Source organism: Branchiostoma lanceolatum, chromosome 12 (assembly GCF_035083965.1).
Source record: "Branchiostoma lanceolatum isolate klBraLanc5 chromosome 12, klBraLanc5.hap2, whole genome shotgun sequence".
Classification (NCBI taxonomy): domain Eukaryota; kingdom Metazoa; phylum Chordata; class Leptocardii; order Amphioxiformes; family Branchiostomatidae; genus Branchiostoma; species Branchiostoma lanceolatum.
In genome coordinates, this window is record NC_089733.1 from 16156800 (window position 1) to 16184708 (window position 27909).

At 43.1% G+C, this 27909-nt stretch overlaps 4 protein-coding genes across 7 annotated transcripts; 1 reads left to right on the forward strand and 3 right to left on the reverse strand.

The window, feature by feature from the left end:
* Nucleotides 1-1918: 1918 nt before the first annotated feature.
* Nucleotides 1919-21077, reverse strand: LOC136446508 (uncharacterized). The gene is made up of 5 exons (XM_066444899.1): nt 20793-21077; nt 20322-20467; nt 7333-7427; nt 4073-4156; nt 1919-3453 (listed from the first exon to the last, which is right to left on the reverse strand). Exons 4-5 carry the CDS (start codon nt 4149-4151, stop codon nt 2237-2239), a joined length of 1296 nt encoding a protein of 431 aa, XP_066300996.1. The 5' UTR covers nt 4152-4156; nt 7333-7427; nt 20322-20467; nt 20793-21077; the 3' UTR covers nt 1919-2236.
* On the reverse strand, nt 19807-20974 carry LOC136445794 (tyrosinase-like). Its single transcript, XM_066443934.1, has 3 exons — nt 20793-20974; nt 20322-20467; nt 19807-20015 (listed from the first exon to the last, which is right to left on the reverse strand). Exons 1-3 carry the CDS (start codon nt 20972-20974, stop codon nt 19807-19809), a joined length of 537 nt encoding a protein of 178 aa, XP_066300031.1.
* Nucleotides 21078-22033: 956 nt separating the features above from the next.
* Nucleotides 22034-24147, reverse strand: LOC136446368 (tyrosinase-like). Its single transcript, XM_066444710.1, has 2 exons — nt 23568-24147; nt 22034-22609 (listed from the first exon to the last, which is right to left on the reverse strand). Exons 1-2 carry the CDS (start codon nt 24145-24147, stop codon nt 22056-22058), a joined length of 1134 nt encoding a protein of 377 aa, XP_066300807.1. The 3' UTR covers nt 22034-22055.
* Nucleotides 22476-27729, forward strand: LOC136446369 (holothin acyltransferase-like). Of its 4 annotated transcripts, none has more exons than XM_066444714.1 (2): nt 22476-22580; nt 25762-27729. In XM_066444714.1, the coding sequence occupies exon 2, from the start codon at nt 25786-25788 to the stop codon at nt 26776-26778; it is 993 nt and encodes a 330-aa protein (XP_066300811.1). In that variant the 5' UTR covers nt 22476-22580; nt 25762-25785; the 3' UTR covers nt 26779-27729. The 4 variants fall into 4 exon arrangements, with proteins under 4 accessions (XP_066300811.1, XP_066300810.1, XP_066300809.1 ...); XM_066444713.1 differs by lacking the exon at nt 22476-22580 and adding an exon at nt 24160-24251; XM_066444712.1 differs by lacking the exon at nt 22476-22580 and adding an exon at nt 24310-25086.
* The last annotated feature ends 180 nt before the right edge of the window (nt 27730-27909 follow it).

Sequence of the window (27909 nt, forward strand, 5' to 3'; positions counted from 1 at the left end):
AATCCCTTAGTGATTTGATATTGCGTATTGGCTGCCAAAGTCTCGGGTCAAGGAAAGTCAATGCACAAAGATTAGCTGACAATTAAGGCCATGGGAGGTATTCTAAGTCACAACCAGCACCACACTGGACCACGGCATGACACAACAGATTTATCTAATGCTGTACTGTTTATACTTATTTGAAATAAAATAAGAAAAGTTTATAGGGATCATAGGGACTTCATAGGGATATTTGACTGCGTGGCCTGCACGTGATATGATAAACAATTACATTCTGGGGAGGGTACAAAGTTGCCAAGAGTCTGAGATCACCTCTGAAGTTGTTTACATTCACATTTCTCTAAATAAACACTTTCACCGCTTCCTGTCCGTAGCTTAGATTTTATATGATCATAAATTTGACGTTACTTCTGTGGTTTGAAATTCAGTCTTGTTAGTGAAGTGATATTATTACTGACAGTTCGTCTTGTTGTGGCTGTTAATTATACTAGTATGTAACCTTTCTAATCATAATTCCTTTCGTTGTATAATGGTTATTTTTATGCTATGATGTTGACCTAGTTTGTCTTGTTATTTGTGGTTAACCTGAGTTATAAGTTACGTTGTAATCATTAGTTCCTTTTGGTCTTTTTGTCCGTCATCTGTATTTCATGAGCAGAAGACCTTCATAAGCTTAAATGCTTCTTGTCTAATGCTCAATTAATGAATGTGAATGAAATAAAAATAAAGTAAGTGATATTACAATTTACAATCACAGGGGTAGGGGGCAAGGAGAGGGTACTTCAAATAACACCTATTGGATTTGGTACCTAAAATCATTTAAAGACATGCAGTGGAAATGTTTCGCTTCCGTTAAAGTACTTATGATGCCAGGACATTCACCTACAGTTATAATCTCTGAAAATGCAATCCTATCATCCTATAATTGTTTTTTCCCATTCCTGATCAAAAGACTAAAAGACAATCGTCCCGTTCACCATTTTTTATTTTTTTTGTAAGCATTGCTATAACACCACAAATTCTCTACATTAGAGCTGGATCAGAAATGTGTCTATTTTATATAGATACCCATGAAAAGGTAAAATATACTTAACATTATAAAGGTAATGAACCTTTTTTGCCTTCTGCCATTCTAGTCATATTTCTCACCTTGTCTATATAATATAAATTTATATACTATAAATTTGTGTCACTCGAAAGTTTCCTATGCTAAGTAGTCGCCCAGCTTAACACTACATTTAAATGTGTCAATTTTATGCTATTATACTCCCTTGTATTTATCATTAAATGATGCCTTCCAAATATCCCTATACTACTTGCCCAGCCAAAACCTGAATATGACATAATTTCTTGTGTGCTCTATCAAGAATCCTGAAATGATAACACCATTGTAACTCCATTGCATCTATCATTAAATGATGGTATCCAAATACCCCTATGCTAAGTAGTTACCCAGGCAAAATCTGGGTATTACATTATTTGTTGCAAGCTATTCTATCCAGAATTCTGATATGTCCTTAAATAATGACACCATGATAGTTCAGAAATCCTATGTAGTTCTTCAACAAAACTTTGCTAAATTACTTGGCTATATTTCTTACACCATTCTACTCATTGTTCCCGCTGTCACCCTAAATACAATAGTAGTCCAAATAAACCCTGCATATGGCTTGTATCTATTTTAATCATGCAATTCTAATCATGATTTCCATAGATACCTAGCTAAACTAATTATAAAATGTATAGTTCCTGTGTACATGGTAACTATAAGCACTTTCTAAGCTAAACCTTATTTTTCCGGTATGAAAAGAAAGATTAATCTATTCCACAGACAGTTGCTAAAGCTATTCGTCATTTTTGACGACTTGATTGCTCGACGAAGATTTTAACAGATTTCTCTTTAATAAGCGTGGCTAAGATGAGCAGTTGAAGTTTGATTTTTCAAGAATCTGCAATTGGTCTGTGTTTGAAGCTCTTTACTTTTATGTAGACGAGCTGGCTCGCTTAAATTGATTATGACACCAAAATACAACATTGTAATTTGTTGCAAGATCTCATGTAATCACGGGTTCAAAGTATGCTTTTTCAATGTTGCGAGGATGAGGGTAATTTTGTTTTGATGTTGCGAATAGAAGGGTGCAAAAGTGTATGTTAATTCAGCGATACCATTATTTTTGTTGAATATAAATGTAATCAGAAATTGTTGTATTTTGGTGTCGTTTGTGACATGAGCATTTTAAAACTCTGTATGTTGCTGTTGCTCTTGAGCCCCATAGTTGAACTCGTAGGTTGGAGCGACGTTGGGACCGAAGTAAGGGTCACCTCCTGGGATGATGGGTTCCTTCACCATTTTTTTGCCTTTATCTCGAAGCGTACGCATTAAACTTTTGCAATGACCCATCTTTTCCGGGTATCCGTTCACAGCCTCGTGCAGGCATAGCATGAGATCCGTGTAGACTTTATTGAACTCGTCTGACAGGTCCCTTGCTTCGGAGTCGGGAGGGTAGAGTTCGGTGCTGGGGTTGAAGATGATGGGATATACGCCACTCTCATCGAAGGGTACTTTCAAACCGCTGAAGGCAATCTCATCCTCACACACGCTACCATCGCACGGGGAAAAGAAATCATCACACCCTGGGTCATCCGACGGACAATTATTATCTCCATATGTCACATTCACCTCCCTACCGCGGACGATCTCGGCAAACTTGTAGTAATGACACGTTTCTTTCTTATTGTCGTCAACATACGGGTTGCAAGGATCTCCGCCCTCTCCTTCAGAGAGTATGAGGTCAACAGCTTTGATAGCTGTGCTAAGATCGCTTACTTTGTAGGCTTGGCCGCTGAACGAAATTTGACGCCCAGGTTCTCCGTTGAATATGGTATCGCCGCGTTTTTTTGCTTCATCCTCTAGCGTCTTCAAGGGACACAGAATCTTGTGGATGTAGATCGCACCGATAGTGTCTGGACTGTAGTGCTCTTCGTCACATTTTGCCGACAGTTCAAGAAAGGCATCTTCCGAATTTTGAGACCTTTCGTTCGTGTTAGACGCTATTGAGAGGTGAGGGAAGAATTTTATAACGGATTCTTCACATTCGGGCGTTTCGATTCCCATGAAGACCTTTTTGGTGTGAGCCCTCGACATTTTCTCCAGCGTCACGTTGAGTTTCGGGAGTGCGCCAGCGGGGAGTTGTCCTGGGTAACTTGGTGCGCTGTCTGGGTCGTTCAGGACGGGCTCTCCGCCGATGGCGTTCAGCAAGTTGGCTGCCATCGCCATGTGGTACATCTCGTCCATCAAGATGCCATGCAGCATATCCCTAACCTCCTTGTTCGTCCCGTCCTTGATGCTGAGCCAAGCGGTCAGGTACGGAGGGATCGTGGCCCACTCCAGCTCTATGGCGCCTTGGATGTTTTCCCTCAGCGTTGCTAATTCTTCTTTGAATTCGTCTGCACCTTCAACACAAATGAAACAAGAGTTCGAAGATCTCACGCCTCTGTGAAATATTGTTCTCGTACGTCTTGTCGACTAATTGTGCAAATAAGGTTTTAATTAACATTAAATGTGTCCATTGATTATTTCCTATCACTTTTTGGTGAACCTGACCAGCATATGGAAAGTGTATAATTGAGAAAACAGACAAATAGACAAATCAAAAACATGACCTCCCGTGTTATCAGTAGCCTCTTCCATTGCCCCTTGACCTAGAATGTCTGTCATGTCTAATAAACGTTCTACGACCTCTAATCCCTACCACCACCTGTCCCTTCCGCAAGTCTGACCCTTGCGGTGATACCATCTTCCTACTCACTTCCTGCTACTCTATTGACTCTTGAAATAGACTACGAACACACAAGAACAGTTACACACGTATCCAGAACTAGAAAATCAACCAGAAAGACATCCGTACACGGAGGCAAATATGAAGTAGGAAACAACGTATCTATAACACATATATTTCGCCACAGGTTTCAGATTATTGTTCAGATCCAGCCACATATAATACATGTAGTATACAGATTACATGAAACTACATATATAACTATCTAGACTTGGTTTAAAAAAACTCATTACCTTGCGCGCCTGCATCCGGCCATCCAGTGAAAAGACACGCAAGTGTCAAGAAGGCTATGATCATCGTCATCTTCGCCATGTTGCCTGGTGACAAAAAAATAATTCACGTTAGTATTTTTCCAAGTAAACTGCTGTCATATGCATAAGCGACGGTACTTAACTTGGAAAAATTTCAACTTCTATGATCAAGAGGCCCCATAGCCTTTAGAGACACTTTAGAGACACTTTTAACACTTAAAAGTGTCTCTAAAGGCTATGGGCCACTTGATCACAGAAGTTGAAAATAAACATTTGTTAAGTGTTTCGAGAACTACTGGTTTCATATTTCTGACCGTGACAGTTTTCATCCTGCGATGAATACCACAAGCTATATGATAATAACCCCCTGTAATCTGGCAAAGGAGCTAAGGGACCTTGCAACGTACAAGACACAGTGGAGGAAAATGAAGAAAGACTGAATGCAGCTGCAGGGCGTTTCCACGACTGCAGATGCAGAAACCAGTGGACGATGATGATGAATCTGGCAAACAATTCAAACTATCGCCACAAAATGGATTTTTGAAATGTTGATTGTCGGAAACAACCCCAATTTTACGTGGAAGTGTGGCCATGGGAAATGTTTTATGATAAGTGTCTCGTTTTTTCGACAGTTTCGCGACAATCACGACAACTTTGGCCATGTGACACAAAGCTACAATTAAGGCCAATCTATTTGCTAAGGTGTAGGTCAAGAAATATATACAAATTATGCTCCTGATTAATATTTTTGACGTTTGTGTGTTTTGTTGTCTTTTATATAATATTTTTCGTTCCCGCAAACTGCCCGGCCAGGCGCGGGGCCACGTTTGGACAAGTGACCGTAGCCTGGTTTCGTTGCATTCTACCGGGTTGGGCCTGAACTTTGCTGCGGTATTCTGGGTTGGGCCAATTTGGCCGCGGTTTCCTGGGTTGGGTCAATTCGGCCGCGGTTTCCTGGGTTGGGCCGATTTGGCCGCGGTTTTCTGGGTTGGGTCAATTTGGTCGCGGTTTTCTGGGTTGTGCCAATTTGACCGCGGTTTTCTGGGTTGGGTCAATTTGGGCCGCGGTTTTCTGGGTTGGGCCAATTTGCCCGCGGTCTTCTGGGCTGGGCCAATTTTGCCGCAATCTCCTGGGTTGGGCTAATTTTGGCGCGGTTTTGTGGTTTGGCCAATTTGGCCGCGCGGTATTCTGGGTTTGGCCAAGGAGGTTAAACCTCCTTGGTTTGGCCAATTTTGCCGCGGTTTTCTGGGTTTGGCCAATTTTGGCGCGGTTTTCTGGGTTGGCCAATTTTGCCGCGGTTTTCTGGGTTGGCCAATTTGGCCGCGCGGTATTCTGGGTTGGGCCAATTTTGGCGCGGTTTTCTGGGTTAGGCCAATTTTGGCGCGGTATGCTGAGTTGGGCCAATTTGGCCGCGGTCTTCTGGGTTGGGTCCATTTTGCCGCGGTATTCTGAGTTGTGTCAATTTGGCTGTGGTCATCTGAGTTGGACAAATTTGGCCACAGTCTTCTGGGTTGGGTCGATGTTGACGCGTTACTCTGAGTTGGGCCCATTTGGCCTCATTTTTGTGGGTTGGGGCAATTTTGCAACATTCTTCTTTTTTTCTCTCTATTTTTTGGGGTTGTGTCGGTCTTGCCCTAGCCTTCTGGGTTGGGCCAATTTTATTCTAGGTTGAGCCTATTTTGCATACACTTTCTTGACTGGTCCCACCGACCGACACGTCGCCAACTCACCAGATCCAATCGATTCTTTTGGGAAAACTCTTAACTCATTAATATCCATCATATGCTAAACGAATCTTCACTGTTTTCTTTTGTTCCAACCAACCACGATTTTCACTACGTATGCAACTTACATTATACTTGTTATTATAACCATACAGTGCTGATAAATTCGTCTTTGACACACAGGCTAGCAAATTAGGAGAAATACCACTAAATCTAGCCACTTCTCATAGATAAATGTGAAGGCAAAGGGGATATAGACAAAAATATCAAGCTGTCGCAGTCCTGGCGTAGACAGAATTTGATAATGGGCCAGGTGACATTTAACTTAACATGTGGTGGCCGCGAGGAGGCGTGGCCGAGCCCCAGAGTTGGGGAAATGGAAAACTACTGAGATTCTTCACGGTTTCGTGGCCATCTCAACTGAAGCTGTATGTTTTTTTAACGTCGAGAAATGTAATTGCAAAGCCGAGATTGCTTAAGGGTTCAATCTTGCTCTGTTGATTGTTCTCTCAAGCGGACGCGTCTACACGCAGCGGGTAAAACTGTGTGTGAAACAAGTACAGAACACGCCTTGGGGCCGCTGTATTTTTCGGGTTGCTGTAATGGTTATGACAACTGCCATGTAATGAATGCGGAGCATTTTATAACACAAAACAAGTTATTCATTTAGCTAAGTCACCACTTATGTACGTGCAAGGAACCTGTTCAACTAGTTAGAACAGCCCTCAGACTGTACGTGACATTTTTACAGATGCGTCGGTTTTACTAACTAACACATGTTAACTCACTAATATCCACCATATTCTAAACGAATTCTCGCCGTTTTTTTGTTCCAACGTTGCGAGGTTTTCACTGTCGTATGCTTCTTATGTTATACTTGTTATTATAACAGGTTATGCTTCAAACTACCACACAGTGCTGATAAATTCGTCTTTGACACACAGGCCAGCAAAGTAGGGGAAACACCACTAAATTTATCCACTTTTCAGAAATATAAGTGAGGTCAGAGCAGATAAAGACGAAAACATCAAACTGTCACAGTCGTGACCGAGACAGAATTTGAAATGGGCCGGATGACATTTAACGAAGAGGCGTGGCCGATCCCCAGAATTCTATTTGACTGAAATGGAAAACTACTGAGATTGTTAACGGTTTCGTGGCCATCTCATATGAAGCAGTCTGTTGTTTTTTAACGCCGAGAAATGTAATTGCAACGCCGAGATTTTTTAAAGGTTCCATCTTGCTCTGTTGATTGTTCTCTTCTGATGCTCACTCGAGCGGACGTGTCTACGCGCAGCGGGCAAAACTGTCTGTGGACCAACAAGTACAGAACGCGCCTTGGGGCCGTATGCTGTTTACCGACGGATAGTTCAAAAATTTAATCCCCCAATAAGATCAAAAACTAAGCACTAGCACTGAGATCAACATGAATTTAACGCTCCGACACCAAACAGAACGAGTTAGCGATTGTTGAACTGCTAAAACTTAAAATGCAGATTGAAGAAACCCACCACTCACCTGTTCCACAGCGCAGTCTCACGCCAACTGACTGGGTACACGTCAGAGTAGTGGTTACGTTTCTAACTCCAAAAGTTGTTCCTCGTCACCTCGTGCTAAAAATTGAAGAAAAAAAATCAAACTGTGGTCAACCAAGTCATATGAAAACCCAATGTCGATTTTGAAGATGGTGACCCGTGCTTATTTCTTGAGGTTTTCAGCACCGGGGCAGAGAACTTTGTGTCAACCCGGGATCCTATATTAAAAGACAGAAAGGCAATAAAGATATGCAGACTTGTAATATGGCTTTCTGGTATCCAGATTGAACATTATCCCTATACTTGTTTCCTACTTTGTAAACTACTCTTTAAGATCATTATTGAAAAGAAAAAAAAAGAGAAGACCGTGGTTGTATAGACTATTTGGTTGAGGTTGTATTTTTCTTGTTGCTGTAATGACAATTGCCGAGTGATAAATGCGGAGCGTTTAATAACACGAAACAAGTTATTCATTTAGCTAAGTCACCACTGATGTACGTGCAACGAACCTGTTTAACTAGTTAGAACATCCCTCAGACTGTACGTGACATTTTTACAGATGCGTCGGTTTTACTAACTAACACATCTTAACTCACTAATATCCACCATATTCTAAACAAATTCTCACCGTTTTTTGTTCCAACGTTAACGTTGTGAGGTTTTCACTGTCGTATGCTTCTTATGTTATACTTGTTATTATAACAGGTTATGCTCGAAACTACCACACAGTGCTGATAAATTCGTCTTTGACACACAGGCCAGCAAAGTGGGGGAACACCACTAACTTTAGCCACTTTTCAGAAATATAATGTGAGGTCAGAGGGTATAAAGACAAAAAATATCAAGCTGTCACAGTCGAGGCTGAGACAGAATTTGGAAATGGGCCGGATGACATTTAACGTTACATCTTGTGGTTAGTAGCCTTAAAGAGGCGTGGCCGAGCCGCAGAATTCTATTGGACTGAAATGGAAAACTACTGAGATTCTTAACGGTTTCATGACCACTGCAACTGAAGCAGTCTGTTGTTTCTTATCGTCGAGCAATGTAACTACAAAGCGGAGGTTGTTTAAGGGTTCAATCTTGCTCTGTTGGTTGTTCTCTTCGTCTGATGCTCACTCGAGCGCACACGTCTGTGCGCGGCGGGTACAACTGTCGAACAATAAGTATACAGAACACCCCTTGGGGCAGTATGCTGTTTGCCGACGGATAGTTAAGAATTAAGTGCCCCAATGAAGTCCCCGTCTTTAAGCGTCGTCGGAAAATCACCAGCTTTGACGAACAAGTTTAGCTGCTAGCTAGGTGGTAAATTTTGCATGACGCGTTGGAAAGCTTATTTCCCGATTTTGGAAAAAAGGTATCAGTGCTTTTAGTATAAAAGGAATTTGTTCCAACTTGGTGGTTTGGTGGATCCTCTGTACTTGTAAGTGCGGCCAACTCCGATCCTGATACTAGTACATAGAGCCTCTGTATATTCATATACCAGTATTGTGGCATTAACGGTAAAATGTAAAATTAAAAATGTTTTAACAAGAATAGGAAAGTGTTTTTTTTCGCATGAAGAATGAAGAAGTTAAAGCATGATAAAATCCCATTCGTAGAGGATAAGTAACCTAGCCGCTAACTTCTTTCATCCAAATATTCAGTTTTATGACGCTCACATTCATACACGCCATGTCACCGTCGTCAACAAAGGCGACCTACAAATCCAAGATGGCGGAAAGTTCACGAAGGTAGGATTTATCTATGTCGCAGGTCGAAGGTGATGGTGGACCTACGGCAGTTCTTCCACAACATTACAGACACGACAACAATGGAGACAAGACAATACTGGAGACAAAGCAATGCTTTAAATCTTGAAGTGTTCGCGGTGGGTTTATTTTCGCGATTGTCGCGGTGACTTGATACAGTGCAGTCCTGACACAATTTTGCTTTTTGTATATCTCCTGTACTACAAAATCGTTGTCACCGCGAACTTCAGCCCCCAATCTCATTGACATTTCCATCCTATGCCGAAAATAAATGACTGTACAGGAAAAATCCACCAAATTAGCACAAGTTGCTTCTCTTCCATATTTTGTAATATTACCGCTTTTCTCTTTCTATTCTTTCCTTAGCTTATTTCAGGCTCACTGGGGCAACAGAAAGATAGACACATTCTGATACTACATATGAGATTACAGACTATTCTTACAAAAGTTACAAACAACCAACTAAACCACGTTCTTCTGTGGTCTATGTGCCACGTGGAGGAGACCTTTACAATTCAAAAACTGTCGACTATAACTAAGAAGCTGAGAAATCTATTTGATTAAAACCGCTCGTTTTTGGTTGCGGTGACGGCAACTGCCGATTTGGCCGCAGTCTTCTGGGTTGGGTCAATTTGGCCGCGGTTTTCTGGGTTGGATCAATTTGGCGGCGGTTCCCTGGGTTGGGTCAATTTGGGCGCGGTTTTCTGGGTTCGGCCAATTTGGCCGCGGTTTTCTGGGTTGGGTCAATTTGGGCGCGGTTTTCTGGGTTGGGTCAATTTGGGCGCGGTTTTCTGGGTTGGGTCAATTTGGGCGCGGTTTTCTTGGTTCGGCCGATTTGGCCGCAATCTTCTCGGATGGGTCAATTTGGCCGCGGTTTTCTGGGCTGGGCCAATGTGGCCGCGGTATTCTGGGTTTGGCCGATTAGGCCACAATCTTCTCGGATGGGTCAAATTTGCCGCGGTTTTCTGGGTTGGGTCAATTTGGCTGCGGTCTTCTGGGTTGGATCAATTTGGCCGCGGTTTCCTGGGTTGGGCCAATTTGGCCGCGGTTTTCTGGGTTGGGACAATTTGGCCGCGGTTTTCTGGGTTGGGCCGATTTGACCGCGGTTATTTCGGTTGGGCCAATTTGGCCGCAATCTTCTCGGTTGGGCCAATTTGGCCGCGGTATTCTGGGTTTGGCCAATTTGGCCGTAGTATTCTTGGTTGGGTCACTTAGGCCGCGGTTATTTGGATCGGGCCGATTTGGCCGCGGCATTCTGGGTTGGGCCGATTTGGCCGCGGTTTTCTGGGTTGGGTCAATTTAGCCGCGGTTTTCTGGGTTGGGTCAATTTGGGCGCGGTTTTCTGGGTTGGGCCGATTTGGCCGCAATCTTCTCGGATGGGCCGATTTGGCCGCGGTTTTTTGGGTTGGGCCAATTTGGCCGTGGTATTCTGGGTTGGGTGAATTTGGCCGCTTTTTTTGGGTTGGGTCAAATTTGCCGTGGTTTTCTAGGTAGGGTCGATTTGGCCACAGTTATTCTGGTTTGGCCAATTTGGCCGTAGTATTCTGGGTTGGGTCACTTAGGCCGCGGTTTTCTGGATTTGGCCGATTTGGCTGCGGCATTCTGGGTTGGGCCGATTTGGCCGCGGTTATTTGGGTTGGGCCAATTTGGCCGCAATCTTCTGGGTTGGGTCAATTTTGCCGCGGTATTCTTGCAAATTGGTTGGGTCAATTTTGCCAAAATCTTTTGGATTGGGATAATTTTGCCAAATTCTTGTCGATCTTGCCACAGCATTCTCGGCTGGCCCCACACGTCGTCAACTCACCCGATCCTATCGATTCTTTTAGGTTGGGCAAATTTTGAAGACCCTTCTAACTTAGAACACAGTTCTAGACAGACAAACTCATACGAAGGCTACTTTGGCGCAATTTATTCAGTCAAGCCACCATTGTGGTAAAGAACCGGTTCGGCGAGTGAGAACAGTCATCGGCCTCTACCTGACAATAATACAGATGCGTCGGTTTTACTGACTAACGCATCTTAACTCATTAATATCCATCATATTCTAAACGAATTCTCATCGTTTTCTTTTTTTCCAATCTTGCGAGGTTTTCATTATCGTATGCTTCTTACGGTATGCTTGTTATCATAACGGGTTATGCTCGAAACTACCATACAGTGCTAATAAATTCGTCTTCGACACACAAACCAGAAAATTAGGGAAAAGACCGCTAAATCTAGCCACTACTGAGAAATATAAGTGAGGGCAAAGGAGATATTTTAAAGTCGAAAATATCAAGCTGTCGCAGTTCTGGCGGAGACAGAATTTGAAAATGGGCCAGGTGACATTTAACGTTACCTCTTGTGGCCACAAAGAGGCGTGGCCGATCCCCAGAATTCTATTTGACTGAAATGGGAAACTACTGAGATTCTTCACGATTTCGTGGCCATCTCAACTGAAGCAGTCTGCTTTTTCTTAACGTCGAGATATGTGATTGCAAAGCCGAGATTGCTTAAGGGTTCAATCTTGCTCTGTTGATCGTTCTCTCAAGCGGACGCGTCTACACGCAGCGGGTAAAACTGTCTGTGAAACAAGTACAGAACACGCCTTGGGGCCGCTGTATTTTTCTGGTTGTTGTAATGGTAATGACAACTGCCAAGTAATGAATGCGGAGCATTTCATAAGACATAACACGAAACACGTTATTCATTTAGCTAAGTCGCCACTGATGTACGTGCAACGAACCTGTTCAACTAGTTAGAACAGCCCTCAGACTGTACGTGACATTTTTACAGATGCGTCGGTTTTACTAACTAACACATGTTTACTCACTAATAACCACCATATTCTAAAGAAATTCTCACCGTTTTTTTGTTCCAACCTTGCCAGCTTTTCACTGTCGACGTCGTATGCTTCTTATGTTCTGCTTGTTATTAAACATGTTATGCTTCAAATTACCACAAAGTGCTGATAAATACGTCTTTGGCACACAGGGCCAGCAAAGTAGGATCAAATATGTCTACTTTTCAGAAATATAAGTGAGGTCAGAGGAGATAAAGACGAAAACATCAAGCTGTCGCAGTCGTGGCGGAGACAGAATTTGAAAATGGGCCGGATGACATTTAACGAAGAGGCGTGGCCGAGCCCCAGAATTCTATTTGACTGAAATGGAAAACTACTGAGATTCTTTACTGTTTCGTGACCACTTCAACTGAAGCAGTCTGTTGTTTTTTAACGTCGAGAAATGTAAATGCAAAGCGGAGATTGGTTAAGGGTTCCATCTTGCTCTGTTGATTGTTCTCTTCTGATGCTCACTCGAGCGGACGCGTCTACGCGCAGCGGGCAAAACTGTCAGTGGAACAAGTACAGCACACGCCTTGGGGTCGTATGCTGTTTACCGACGGATAGTTCAAGAATTTAATCCCCCAATCAGATCAAAAACTAAGCTCTAGCACTGAGATCAACATGAATTTAACGCTCCAACATCAAACAGAACGAGTTAGCGATTGTTGAACTGCTAAAACTTAAAATGCAGATTGAAGAAACCCACCACTCACCTGTTCCACAGCACAGTCTCACGCCAACTGACTGGGTACACGTCAGAGTAGTGGTTACGTTTCTAACTCCAGAAGTTGTTCCTCGTCACCTCGTGCTAAATATTTTAAAGAAATGAAACTGTGGTCAATCATACCAAGTCATATAAAAACACAATGTCGATTTTGAAAAAGGTGCCCCGTGCTTACTTCTTCAGGTAATCCGCACCGGTACTGAAAATATATCCAACCGGGATCGTATGTTTAAAGCCGTGTCAGGGCAGTGAAAAAGATTCAGACTTGTTGTCATAGATCTCTCCGTTCGAACGTGACTTTCTGTTATCAAGTTTTAACACTGTTCCTATACTTGTTTCCTACTTTGTAAACTGCTGTACAAGACGTTATGGACAGACCGTAGGTATATAGACTATTTGGTTGGAGCTGTTTTTTTCTGGTTGCTGTAATGACAACTGCCGAGTGAAAAATGCGGAGCATTTCATAACACGAAACAAGTTATTCATTTAGCTAAGTCACCACTGATGTACGTGCAACGAACCTGTTCAACTAGTTAGAACAGCCCTCAGACTGTACGTGACATTTTTACAGATGCGTCGGTTTTGCTAACTAACACATGTTTACTCACTAATAACCACCATATTCTAAAGAAATTCTCACCGTTTTTTGTTCCAACGTTGCGAGGTTTTCACTATCGTATATGCTTATGTTATACTTGTTATTATAACGGGTTATGCTCGAAACTACCCCACAGTGCTTATAAATTCGTCTTTGACACACAGGCCAGCAAAGTGGGGGACCACCATTAACGTTAGCCACTTTTCAGAAATATATGTGAGGTCAGAGGGTATGAAGGCCAAAAAATATCAAGCTGGCACAGTCGCTGACACAGAATTTGAAAATGGGCCGGATGACATTTAACGTTACATCTTGTGGTTAGTAGCCTTAAAGAGGCGTGGCCGAGCCGCAGAATTCTATACGACTGAAATGGGAAACTACTACGATTCTTTACTGTTTCGTGGCCATCTCAACTGAAGAAGTCTGTTTTTTCTTAACGTCGAGAAATGTGATTGTAAAGCCGAGGTTATTTAAGGGTTCAACCTTGCTCTGGTGGTTGTTCTCTTCGTTTGATGCTCACTCGAGCGCACACGTCTGTGCGTGGCGGGTAAAACTGTCTGTGGACCAACAGGTACAAAACACGCCTTGGGGCATTATGCTGTTTACCGACGGATAGTTAAAGAATTAAGTGCCCCAATGAAGTCCCCGTCTTTAAGCGTCGTCGGAAAATCACCAGCTTTGACGCACAAGTTTAGCTGCTAGCTAGGTGGTAATTTTTGCATGACGCGTTGGAAAGCTTATTTCCCGATTTTGGAAAAAAGGTATCAGTGCTTTTAGAATAAAAGGAATTTGTTCCAACTTGGTGGTTTGGTGGATCCTCTGTACTTGTAAGTGCGGCCAACTCCGATCCTGATACTAGTACATAGAGCCTCTGTATATTCATATACCAGTATTGTGGCATTAACGGTTTTAACAAGAATAGGAAAGTGTTTTTTTTTTCGCATGAAGAATGAAGAAGTTAAAGCATGATAAAATCCCATAACTACGTGTTTCTTTTTCATAGAGGATACGTAACCTAGCCGCTAACTTCTTTCATCCAAATATTCAGTTTTATGACGCTCACATTCATACACGCCATGTCACCGTCGTCAACAAAGGCAACCTACAAATCCAAGATGCCGGAAAGTTCACGAAGGTAGGATTTACCTATGTCGCAGGTCGAAGGTGATGGTGGACCTACGGCAGTTCTTCCACAACATTACAGACACGACAACAATGGAGACAAGATCATACTGGAGCTAACTTCAGCCCCCAATCTCATTGACATTTCCATCCTATGGCGAAAATAAATGACTGTACAGGAAGAATCTACCAAAGAAGCAAAAGTTGCTTCTTTTCCATATTTTGTAATATTACCGCTTTTCTCTTTCTATTCTTTCCTTAACTTATTTCAGGCTCACTGGGTCAACAGAAAGATAGACACATTCTGATACTACATATGAGATTACAGACTATTCTTACAAAAGTTACAAACAACCAACTAAACGTTCTTCTGTGGTCTATGTGACACGCGGAGGAGACCTTTACAATTCAAAAACTGTCGACTATAACTAAGAAGCTGAAAAATCTATTTGATTGAAACCGCTCGTTTTTGGTTGCGGTGACGGCAACTGCCGATTTGGCCGCGGTCTTCTGGGTTGGGTCAATTTGGCCGCGTTTTTCTGTGTTGGGCCAATTTGGCCGCAATCTTCTCGGTTAGGCCAATGTGGCCGCAGTTTCCTGGGTTGGGCCGATTTGGCCGCGGTTTTCTGGGTTCGGTCAGTTTGGGCGCGGTTTCCTGGGTTGGGTCGATCTGGCCGCGGTTTTCTGGGTTGGGTCAATTTGGCCGAAATCTTCGCGGTTGGGTCAATTTGGCCGCGGTATTCTGGATTGGGTCAATTTGGCCGCGGTTTTCTGGGTTGGGCCTATTTTGCCGCAGTCTTCTCGGTTGGGCCAATTTGGCTGCGGTTTCCTGGGTTGGGCCAATTTGGCCGCGGTTTTCTGGGTCGGGTCACTTTTGCCGCGGTCTTATGAGTCGGGTCAATTTAGCCGCGGTTTTCTGGGTCGGGTCAATTCGGCCGCGGTCTTCTGGGTTGGGCCAATTTGACCGCGGTTATTTGGGTTGGGCAAATTTGGCCGTGGTATTCTGGGTTGGGTCAATTAGGCCGCGGTTTCTTGGGTTGGGCCAATTGGGCCGCGGTATTGTGGGTTGGGCCGATTTGGCCGCGGTCTTCTGGGTTGGGTCACTTTTGCCGCGGTATTCTGGGTTGGGCCGATTTGGCCGCGGTTATTTGGGTTGGGCCAATTTGGCCGCGTTTTTTTGGGGGTTGGGTCAAATTTTTCGCGGTTTTCTGGGTTGGGTCGATTTGGCCGCGGTTATTTGGGCTGGGCCAATTTGGCCGTGGTCTTCTGGGTTGGGTCAATTTTGCGCGGTATTCTTGGTTGGGTCAATTTTGCCTTAATCTTTTGGATTGGGATAATTTTTCCAAATTCTTGTCGGTCTTGCCAGAACTTCCGGGTTGGGCCGATTTGTTCTAGGTTGGGTCGATTTTGCCCGCACACACATTCTCGGCTGGTCCCACCGACCTACACGTGGTCAACTCACCCGATCCAGTTCTAGACAGACAAACTCATACGAAGGCTACTTTGCCGTTATTTAGTTAGTTAAGCCACCATTGGTACAACGAACCGGTTTAACGAGTGAGAACAGCTTATTACAGATGCGTCGGATTTACTAACCAACACATCTTAACCTATTAATATCCATCATATTCTAAACGAATTCTCAACGTTTTATTTGTCATAACCTTGCGAGGTTTCCACTATCGTATGCCTCTTATGATCTGTTCGTTATCATAACCGGGTATGAATCAAACTACCACACAGTGCTGATAAATTCGTCTTTGGCACACAGGGCAGTAAATTAGAGGAAACACCATTAAATTTAGCCACTTCTGACAACTATATGCGAGGGCAGAGGGGATAAAGACAGAGATGTCAAGCTGTCGTAGTCCTGGCGGAGACAGAATTTGAAAATGGGCCGGATGACATTTAACGTTACATCTTGTGGTTAGCAGCCTCAAACAGGCGTGGCCGAGCCCCAAAATTCTATTTGACTGAAATGGAAAACTACTGAGATTCTTCCCGGTTTCGTGGCAATCTCATATTCTAACGTAGTTTGAACTATCTACGTAGTTTTCCACAGTCAGATAGAATTCTGTGGATCGGAAACGCCCCCTTTTGAGGCTATTGACCTTAAGAGATAAACGCCATCCGAGCCATATTTAAATTCTGTCTCCGCCACGACTGCGACAGCTTGATATTTTCTTCTTTATCCCCTCCGACCTTACATATATTTCTCAGAAGTGGCTAAATTTAATGACGTTTCTCCTACTTTGCCGGCCCTGTGTGTCCAAGACGACTTTATCAGCACTGTGTGGTAGTTTGAAGCATAACTTGTTAAAATAACAAGCATAACATTACAAGCATACGATAGTGAAAAGCTCGCAAGGTTTGAACAAAACAAAACGGTGAAGATTCGTTCAAAATATGAGGGATATTGATGACTTAAGATGTGTTAGTCAGTAAAACCGACGCATTTGTATTATTGTCACGTAGAGGTCGATGGCTGTTCTAACTCGTTAAACAGGTCCGCGTTGCACCGATATTGTGGCTTAATTGAATGGGCTTAACTAAATGAATGACTACTTTTTGGCTATTCATCGCTGCACATTTATCACACACGCGTTGGCATGACAGCAACCAGAAAAGGACGGCCTCAATCAAATAGAGTTTTTAGGTTTTTAGATATAGTCGACATTGTAGGGAAAAGGAGGTTGCGGTGCGAAAATTTAAGGTTGCTACGATTTTGTAGTACAGTAGAAATCCAAAATACACGTCCGAGGTGTCATGCCTGCGCAGTTAAAGGCAGCGAAAACTGCGAAATGAAAACCACCGCGAACATCTGAAGATATACAGTATTGCCGTGTCTCTAATGTTGGGGAAAGGCTGCCTCAGGCTTGTTGTCAACTTCGACTATATTTCTGAAAAGTGGAAATATTTGATGGTGTTTCCCCTACCTTGATGACCCTCTGTGTCAAAGATTAATTCATCAGCACTGTGAGGTAGTTTGAAGCATAACCTGTTATAATAACAAGCAGAACATAAGAAGCATACGATGGTGAAAACCTCGATAGATTGGAACAAAAAAACACGGTGAGGATTCGAGTATGATGGATATTAGTGAGTTAAGACGTGCTAGTTAGTACAACCGACGCATCTGTATTATTGTCACGTAGAGGTCGATGGCTGCTCTGACTCGTTAAGCAGGTTCGTTGCACCAACGGTGGCTTAACTATATGAGTAACTTGTTTTGTGCTATTCATCGCTCCGCATTTATTACCCGACAGTTGTCATTAAAGAAAGCAGAAAAGTACGGTTTCAATCAAATAGAATTTTCAGCTTTCTAGTTATAGTCGGTCGACTTTACAGTTTTCGATCTACTACACGTCTCCTCCTCGTCACACATAGACCACAGAGGTTTGTGTTTTACCAAGGAGGTTTTATATATAAACTCCTTGGTTTTACTGAATTATCCGTAAATTATGTCCAAATGCCCAAGGTGGGAGAGGGGAGCACGCTTGCTTGCTCGCTCACTCGGTATAGATGATTCACTGGCACTAAAGTTGGAACTAATTCGTGTTGCCAGAGTGCTGCCAGAGGAAGCTGATAGGTCTTAAGAAGACACCCATCGCCAAAGGAGGTGATCCTTTCCCACCTACGAGTTCTACTATCGGGCCCAAGAGCAGTAGCATCAGCAACGCATCGAGCTTTAAAATGCTTATGACACAAATGACGCCAAGCTGTTTCAAAAGGTATCGGCACCCGATCAGGGCGTTGAAAACTGCAGCTTTTCCCTTGAATTTTGCGGTCAAATAGCAGCACGTTATGGGAAAAGAATGTCAGATGACAAAAATAGAGCTACATATCTACCAAATCAAATGGCTATTTCTTGTAATTACTTTTGTTCACTATTGCTCAGGCATACCTGGTACCTACCAGTTAAAAGCTTCCCATGCAATTAAACGTGTGTTGATGTTACCACATACATCTGCTGTAATCATCTTTGAAAATCAAAACCTGGAATAAGCGTTTCTTTCCTTGCTACATATGTAGAGTAATGAACCAAACACCAAAAGACAATCGTCCCTTTCACCGTTTATTCTTTTTTTAGGAGCCTTACTGAAACAATACATATTCCCCGTAGGGGTGGTCCAGAAACGTATCGTGGGGAATAGGGTGTTTGCAATGCCCCTGAAAGTACCCCACCCCCTAAATAAATGTAGAGGGCTCCTTACTACCTTGCAAATGTCCCTCTTGCTAGATTAATTCTTTATATATGTCCACAATTAGCAATAGCTCAATTCTCATGTACTTAAGTTGCCATATATTGTACCGGCTACAATTGTCGCGCAATAAAGTTCTTCTTCTTTTATCTGTAATATTTCTAGTTTCAGTTCTAACCTCCCCTCCCCCGATTATCACAGGTCTTTAACAACACCCCATGACGATGCATAGTCTAGTATATATTCTAATTTTTATGTAGCCTGTCTTATAATGCTACCATGCTAAGCACACTTAAGATAACGCTTATAAGTCTCGTGACGATACATACTTAAGTATGGGTGGTAGATACTTCTATTCTTCTATAACCAAGATTTATCTTCCCTATCAGCCATACCTTAATACCACGATAAGCACTCCATTAACTTTTGCTCATAACATTAGTGAATATATATAGTATAGTAGTGATACTCCAGTTATTACATACATTTTGTAGTTTATGTATCTTTAGGTGTTATGCTACCACGCTAAGCACTTGATCAACCTATCGCTTGTCATTCTTGCTCCATGATGTGGATTTACCTATGAAGCCCTGTGCTTGGTCTGTCCGTTGTACTTTCTATCATCAATTCATTTCCAGATTGAGTCTCAAAGCAATCCCTACTTTAAGTTTTTTACTCATAATCTACATAACTTGGGTACGTCTCGTTCTAGTTTGTACTATGTTTAATAGTTCTCGCCACACATTGTACGATTGTAAAGTTCTTCTTTAACTTTTGTCTGCTCTGTCGGGCTATATTGTAGATAATCTGTCAACAAGATTGATGTAGTACCCTGTACTGCAATAGTGGTTCTGACGATTTCAATTCGTTTAGTGAAACTGCCTTTGTGGGTGCTCCGTATGTCCGAAAATTTACAGAAAAATATTTCAAGTATTTCAAGTATTAGAACTCTTTTTTTGTTTCACTAAATTATTTATTTTCTGAAAAGAATTCGAGAATCAAGACATCTAATGGAGCTGACATAAGTTAAGGCTTTGCGTTGATATCTTATGAAAGCCCCTTTTTTCAACAAAATCTTCCAGTAGACGTTGGGGTAAATCTAGCATTTTCTAATGACTTTCTATGGTAATCAGAAACGGCCAGCTATCAGAAAATCATACAATCTTTGGCCATCTTTCACCCCAACATCTGCTTGAAGAATATTAAGGCCTAAAAATTGCCTGGTGAAAATTCCACTGCTTATGTCCGCTCGGACATCTCGGTGCCTGTGTCCGCGGCGAGATACTGCGGCTTTTTGGGACCGAACTTGATAAACAACAGAATTGCAACGACCGTGACTACAACCACAACCCCGAGCGCAATGCCAACTCCCATCCAGATTGCCCGCGAGGACACGCCTTCTGACGGTGGTGAGCTGCACTCTCCCAAGTTGCTCCCTCCATCCGATTCTACATGGGATTCACGTGAATATAATTAGCATGAAAGACCGACTTCTAACCAACTTTGTCTGTTGCTTACGTCACACTAACATCAAGTCAATTGTAAGCCTATCGTTAGTCACTGACGAAAGACAGTGGATACTGTCTGAAACGTCTGACTGTTTCAAAATCTTATCCAGTTGCTTGAGTAATTATTTTTGGCGTATCTTATTACCTGGATGTCTAACCTTCATCAACGTGTAAGCTGAATAGTTTGGTCAGGTTAAAAATAAAGTCGCATGAACAAATTTTGTATGAGTAGAAAAAAAAACGTACCGTGAAGCTTCTCGTAGACGTAACCGAAGTCCCTTGACGGTTTGAACATGCTGGCGTGGCTGTACGGTGGGAAGAACGGGACGATGTGATCATAGAGGTTGTGGCCCGGCGGGGCACCTTTCACTGGCAGGGCAGAGGCAGGGGTGCTGGATAATGAAACAATCAATCAATCAAGCAAGCAAGCAAGCAACCAATAAACGAATAAACCAATCAATCAATCAGTCAACAAATAAACACATCAATCAATCAACCAACCAATAAACCAATCATTCAATCAATCAATCAACCAAGCAACCAATCAATCAATCGATCGATCGATCGATCGATCAACCAATCGATCAATTCAAACTTTCTTCGGCTGAGACGAGAATAAAGATAACAAACAAATATCATTAGAAACAGTAGACACAACATTCACCCCTGTGCCCGACAATGAAATGGAAAGTTGCTCCTTAAGTGGAGGACACCCACCCATATAGGCGAATCCACGACTCGAACAAGCGGTCGATGTTGCAGTGGTGCAGCATGAAGATGGGGTCGTTTGACGCGAAAGGGGTGTCACTCATTGTGCCGTCCATGTAAATGTGCACCTGGTTGTGCAGAGTGTGAGCTCCGTGGACCTTTACTGTGCCATTGTCGTAATGTCTGAGCATGGAGGGGTAATTCAGAGTTCAGTGATATTTACACAATTCATGATATAGCTGGACAGACAGGGACATTTGCAGATGTACGGTCAAGTTCTAAGGTCATACCTGGAACTTCAGGGTCATTTTTATAAAAATCTAAAAGCCAAGAAAGTGTACGGACGAATCATCGTGATATTTGGGTAGCTTTATTTGATGATTGACGTTATAAGTAAATCCGGATCTAATTTGCATAAAACGACTCACGGAGCCTGTTAAGGAGCCTGAGGTGCCATTATTAGCCATAAATCAAGCAAAACAGGACGTCAGCTGTACAGGTGATAGAAACAATGCCACATCCGCCTTCAAGAACTTGTGTCACTTGGGTAGAGAAGATAATTAACTGAATAACTTTGTAAATTAATACCTGTTTGTTTTTAATACCAATTAGAAACCTTTGAACTACATCAACTGTAAAGATTAACGCCATTTGCCGAATGCATGAGGTAGCAGACCTCTAATTTTGCCTATTATTTCCAATGAAATGCACATTTGAGATCACGCGACGACAGAGACTACGAAGTTAGATTTGCCCTCAGGACGTGGCAGTTAGACATGGACGAGACAAACCTACTTAATCATGACCAATAATATTTGGAAGCAAAAGGAATCTTTTGCCTTCTTCATGTCTTTTTAAGATTAGTAGTTAGTTAATGTGAAAGAAGAAGTAAACGAAGAAAGAGTAAAATGAGAAGAATTACAGCAGGGCCGGACGCAGCCTTGAGACAGACACGCCCATTAGGGCCGTCGATCTACTTCACTCCCAAATAACGACATTTTATACTGACCATTTCATTCACCGAGTCCTTCTTAGTTAAAATGCCGCTACGGCGCGTACTGTTACCATATCTACAAGTTGCCAGTTCTACTTAAAGCACGAATTACGACGCCCCGTATTGACATTTATTCATCTCCTTAGTTTGAATTGACAAAAAGTAAACCTCATGCATTTGAATGGTTGACTTATCATCTCCATCATGCTGCACTTTTACGGCTTAGCGACAACGTGAGGCACAAAACTAAGGTTGACAAAAAGTATGAATGAATCTACTCACTCGGTATCCCGGGTCATGCCAGTTTCGGTGTCGGCGTACCCCTCCAGTAGGTTCCGGAAGCTGCAGTTCGATTTCCTGGTGTAAGGAGGCGTGTCGTACTCGGAAAAACGCAGGGCGAAGTCCACCTCAGTCGGTAGGGGCAGGTGACTCATCGACTCCCCAAGGTTGTTCGGGTCCTGCGTCCCGGGGCTCCTCCTCAACGTTCCCATGTGTCTGGTCACATTGCACGGCTTGGTGTGGTTCCTGGCTGTGGCTTTTTCCCACGGTAATTTTGTAGCTATAGCACAGATAATCTTCCATTTCCCGAAGACAAAGTCCTCGTCCAGTTTGCGGTTCTCGTCGTTGCGGCCGACGTACTCGTTGGTACAGATGTCGCACTGGTTATCCTTCGCCGCGCCCCAGTCCCAGTACGGTAAGGTCCAGTCAGGGTCGTTGTTCGCCTCCTGTATAGCCCGCTCAAACTCCAGAAGGAACGCACGGTGCCAGGTGGGGAAGCTGACACCTTCGTGCGCGAAGTCCAGGTAACAATCCTTCCCATCGTCACAGATGCCTGTTGGATTTGATATTAAAGTTGGAGAAATTCAATTTGTACTTGAATGACGAATGAAATCATACCCGTTAAATGTAATGTTAAGTTGTTCTTAGTTAGGCCCCGCTAGCCTGGTGTCCAGACATATCACAGCTGCCGAGTCTATATTGTCCTCTCTCGTAGCTATGACATGATAGGTTTGGATACAAGGCTAAGACTACACTGACTTTATCTCTGGACACCTCAAATTGATATGATCAATGATGTGAGTGCAAAAAATTATTCCAAAGAATCGTTAGCTTTATCGTTAGCTGACGTCGACTGTTATTCGTTGTGTTCTTATATTGGTTGCTTTTATACACCGGGGCATTGATAGCATATGCTAGTGGCAAGTGACAATGTAATCTATAATATCGCCATGTAACAGAAAGGAACTATGGTCTACCCTTTTGCCAGATTGGTGTCACTTGACTCTAACTGAAAAACGCAACGAATAAACGCCAACTACCGTTGATTGAAATCAACCCAGCGCTGCCCAACATGGGTGACATAGTCGATGATGATTCCACCTAGCCTGAGGGTTAGGGGCGTATAGGAGCCCTGATATACTAACTAGGTTGGCACCCAGGCTAGATTCAACCTCGTTATTATAGAAAATCCTTGCCTGTAGTTCCATGGACAGCACTATTTCCTCTGCTTTTTTTTGGTAAAAAACGGTAGAAATCGGTAGGAGTGCGGATGTCATCCAAAAAATCAAATCAGTGTGGCCTTTTAGTTGAAATACGAGCGGTGTTATTTTGTAGTTTATGTAGAATAATTGTGAGTTTTCGTCTATCAAAATATGGTGAATGATCTTTAATAATTGATAGGATGTTGACACCTGAGCACCTGATCAATTTGATCAATAGTTGCAGTGCGAATCTGGCCAGTTTGTATGGTGGAAATAATGAAACAAATCAATCATTATAACGTTACATACCTGTAATGGAGGGCGGCATGGTTGCACGGCTGGCGTAGTAATGTGCCGCCACGAAGAGGTCGTAAACTGAGACGTTGCCGAAGTCTTCGCTTCCCCTGATGTTATCTTTGAACTCCATAGCGTAGACGTAGTCGCTGTTAGTGTTCTTCGCTTTGTCAAAGTAGTCCCGGAACTGCTTTATCTTCTTGAGGCCTAGACCCTTGATGTTTTTGCGCTCAGCGGGCTCCTGCTTCGTGTCGCAGTTCTCCCCGCGATATCCCCATTTGCACTTACTGCAGTCGTACCCGCTGAAGTTGCCCTCACACTCGCAGGTTCTGTTGAAGAACACTGTCGGCCAGTGACGCCTGTCGTCAACCTTGTAGGCATTAATGTTCTTCCAGGCGGGGTCCTCCACGTTGAGGTCGGGAGTGTCGGCGCAGTGACCCCGCCCGGGTCCGCCACACGGCTCGGGGAAACCATCCGGGATCGGGCAGCACTCCTTACTAGCCAGCAAGTCATCCCTGGTGCACACCCGCGGGAATTGAGCGTCACAGCTGCAGAAACATCGCGCCAGCACGATCAGAAGGCCCAGAGCTTTCATGGTGGGATCCCCGAAGCGCACCGACTCCGTGTACGTCTATCGTCGACTGATCCCAACGTGAAAATGTCAGAAACCGACGCGTCCCCGGCTTTACATACGTTCAGGTATGCAATCCAGGGGTTACATAGCTTCAGGGTAGGGATGGTCTAAGGCGGTAACTCGTACATATTTACACGTGTGCACGTGTTCTGTTTGCCCTCTTGGTGCCATTTGTTCGCATGGGTGGCCATATGGACCCCTGTCACAGTTTCCTAGCGAAACGCCATGAAAGAGCAGGCGCTACGTAGTTGATAATGTCGGGCATACAGGTGGCAGAAAAGTTCACTTATTTCTCAATCTTAAAGTATTGGGCGGCCATCATCAAACATATTATAGGCTGTTACTTAGAAAAGTCGATGTAAAGCGTTCAATCTACGCAAGGAAAACAAGAATCGTGGACGTTCTCTGCGAGACAGTAATGTATGAAGTAGTGTTTGTGAGGGTTTTGTCTCTGCACTGCCCAACGACAAGAAACATGCGCACGCCCCTTGAAATTACAGCTCTTATTGTTGTTGGCGTTGCAACTGACCTGTGATAATTGACCTTTGATGATAAGGAATAGACTGAACCGATGTGTACGCACCCGGGGAAGCCATACTCTCAAATGTCAAACACTTAACGCCCGGACAGATACATACAAATATTCAAACTTTCCCCACACCATTCCCCAGTGGTCCCGGGTTCGAATCCTGTCATGTCACCGATCATGTGCCCCTGGGAAAGGCACTTTACAGGAATTTCCTCACTCCACCCAGGTGTAAATGGGTACCTGACTTCAATTATCAGCAAAACTGTACATTACAAAGAAGGAAAGCACCACGGAGCCTATGCGGGATTTGTCCCTAGAATTTCCGCCCTTTAGACTGAGGTCGTCAGCTGACAGACGCCAATGAGTATTGGGTGAGTGTATTTCCATAACGGCTTCGTCTCCATGATTTGTAAGAATCAACACTCACCCAATAGTCAGTAGTGTCTGTCAGCTGATTACCTCGGTCTAAAGAATGTAAACGTCAAGAGTGTACCAACGATACAGAGGCATTGTATTTGTTCGGATCTTTTTTTGAATTCCCATTTTGGCCAGCACCCCTACAGTTGCAATGGTACACTCTTGACTCTTGACCTTTGTATCCTTAGACTGAGGCAGTCAAACACCACTGAGTATTGGGTGAGTGTTGATTATCAATAATGAAGGAAACGAAGCCTTTATGCTAATATAATGACATTAACCTTTGAAGAATTTGTCCCTGAAATCTCCAATGACGGACTGATTAGCTTATAATTAGTCAAAGCTTGAGGTCGGCTGCTGATGTTGGTTTAGTACATACCTACACGTATACTGCTGGCTTCGATTGGATGTGGCAAAATCTTCATTGTGTCCTATGAATGTGAACGTACACGTATGCATGTTAGACAGAGGTTTATAGACGTTTTTCTTCTGTTCTGAAGGGGTCGTTGACCAAGGTAACATACATATCACTTTCGGGGACATTTTGTGAGGAATTTTGCAATACAGTTTGCGAAGCCAACAGGTTGCATGTTTGTTATCTCATGGTTTCATGTAATTATATTTTCAAGGTCGACAAACACTTACTCTTCAACATGTCTCAAGGACTACAATCTAAAGATTCGAGAGCTACAGAGTCGGAGATCGGTGGCAACCCTGTCAGTTTCCGCGTCCGCCAAGTGACGTCCGTTTCGGAAGTGTGCCTTATGCTGGAGTGGGCAGCGGCCGAGGAATGGCACCCGGGCGTTTACGACGCAGAGAGCTCTTACCGACAGGATCCTACAGGTTTCTACCTGGCTGAGGTAGATGGTGTGCCCATAGGAGGAGCCTCGCTGGTTAAATATGAAGAACACTTCGCCTTTTTGGGCTATTTGATCACCAAGCCTTCATTCCGTGGTAAGGGATATGCGAGGAGAATTATCGAGGCCATTTTGGAAGCACCAGGCATGTCTAATAGGAACATCGGATTAGACGGCATGACCCATTTGAAAGATACTTACAGCAGGATACTTGGAGCCCAGTTTGCATGGAAAAACAGCCGATTTCGAGGGGTTGGCACCGACAGCTTCAAAGGCGTCGAAAGAGACGACAACCCGGCGGCTCTTGTTTCTGCTAAAGAGGTGGACTTCGAGCATCTCTGTGTATTTGATACGTCTGTGTTTGGCACGCCACGACCAACTTTCCTTAAGAATTGGATCTCGCAGCCTGGCATGGTCGCCCTCGCCGCTGTGACAACCCCTGAGGCTGGTGAAGACAACGAGTGCAGCAAGCAAACCAGGACTACCGGCTACGGGTGCGTCCGTCTGTGCGTCGAAAGCTACAACGATGTCAACTTTTCCCGGAAAATCGGTCCCATTTTTGCTGAGTCTGCAGCGGTAGGCTCGCAGCTGTTCAAGGCTCTGGTATCCTCTGTACCATCGGGAATTCCTTTCTATATCGACATTCCTCAACCAAACGAAAACGCCATGGAAATTGCCAGGGAAACCGGTTTAGAGTTGGTATTCGAGACGGCACGCATGTTTACTAAAGGCAGTGGAGGAGTCAAATGCAGCATGATCTACGGACTCACCACTTTAGAACTTGGTTAAAACTAAAATATGTCAATTCTGTGACATGCCATGTAACGTATGTATACTCTAGAACGGTATGCATGTATTATGATTATAGCTTAGGCAGGAAAGTTATGTTTTCCGTTGTGGTAAGGTGTTGACAGAATCTGAAATATCAAAATAAGACAAATAGAAACATTTTGGTCCTGAAAGAAGTCAAATTTGAGAGTATCAATTGATTCTTCCACACACAGAGAGGTTACGCTTAACAACAACTGAGCATCATTTCATGAAAAAAAGAAACAAAACTTAGACCAATTGCAAGAAGGAAAAGTTACACAATTGTATGAACTTAAACATTGTTACATATCGTGATCCTGATCACTGATACTGACACAATCAGAACTCTTTACAAACTTTCTTGACGCACGAATAATCAGGTGCACTGGCTAAGTGACAACGTCTGTATAATACTTTCTCAATTATCAAAAGAATTCGCAATGTATATACAAACATACCGCTGGATATATTTTAACATGGTCCAAAAATACACAAACTCAAAAATCAATTTCTACATTTCAATCAGAGATAGTGGTACAAATGGATTAATCTATAGTGTTTAAAATTTTTGTTATTTTTACACCAACTCAGATATGGTAGGTCTAGAATTTGATATACTTTAAAAGTACATATTCACCAGGTATACACAAGTGTATAACTATGTAGAAATGACGCATGTACAATGTCATGTCTTGATTTGCATATGCTGACATGACTTTTAACATAAAGCTCCTATTCCACTAGCAATTGAAGCAGGATATTTCACAAAATACATGTCACTTTGCTGGTTTTCTATACTCTTTGTTCTTGTTTTGTTGTAGCTCTTGTTTGTATGGTAGTGATGCTTCATGGCCATATGGCAGAATTCAAATGATGTTTAAGTCATGATCATCAATACTTCATTGCAATAAAATGAAATGACAAACTTTATTTTTGCATTTGAATTGAGAGTATACCTAGCATTCTGCTTTTGATGGAAGTTTTTTTAACAATAAACTCGTTAGCTTCTTATCATTGATAACATTTTCTGCTCCAGAAATATGAAGAAAAGTATCATATATATACATATACATATCCCTAAATCTATACAGTACAAACGACAGGAATGTA

Bases quoted from the DNA above. Each gene is read 5' to 3' on its own strand.
- LOC136446508 (XM_066444899.1), bottom strand. From the start codon at position 4,151: ATGGCGAAGATGACGATGATCATAGCCTTCTTGACACTTGCGTGTCTT. The intron at 3,454-4,072 runs GTAATGAGTTTT...TTTGTGTTGAAG, and splicing joins GCCGGATGCAGGCGCGCAAG to GTGCAGACGAATTCAAAGAA.
- LOC136445794 (XM_066443934.1), bottom strand. From the start codon at position 20,974: ATGCTCAGACATTACGACAATGGCACAGTAAAGGTCCACGGAGCTCAC. The intron at 20,468-20,792 runs GTGGGTGTCCTC...TTCATTATCCAG, and splicing joins TCGTGGATTCGCCTATATGG to CACCCCTGCCTCTGCCCTGC. The intron at 20,016-20,321 runs GTACGTTTTTTT...AATCCCATGTAG, and splicing joins CGTCTACGAGAAGCTTCACG to AATCGGATGGAGGGAGCAAC.
- LOC136446368 (XM_066444710.1), bottom strand. From the start codon at position 24,147: ATGAAAGCTCTGGGCCTTCTGATCGTGCTGGCGCGATGTTTCTGCAGC. The intron at 22,610-23,567 runs GTATGTAACGTT...CAAATCCAACAG, and splicing joins CATGCCGCCCTCCATTACAG to GCATCTGTGACGATGGGAAG.
- LOC136446369 (XM_066444714.1), top strand. From the start codon at position 25,786: ATGTCTCAAGGACTACAATCTAAAGATTCGAGAGCTACAGAGTCGGAG.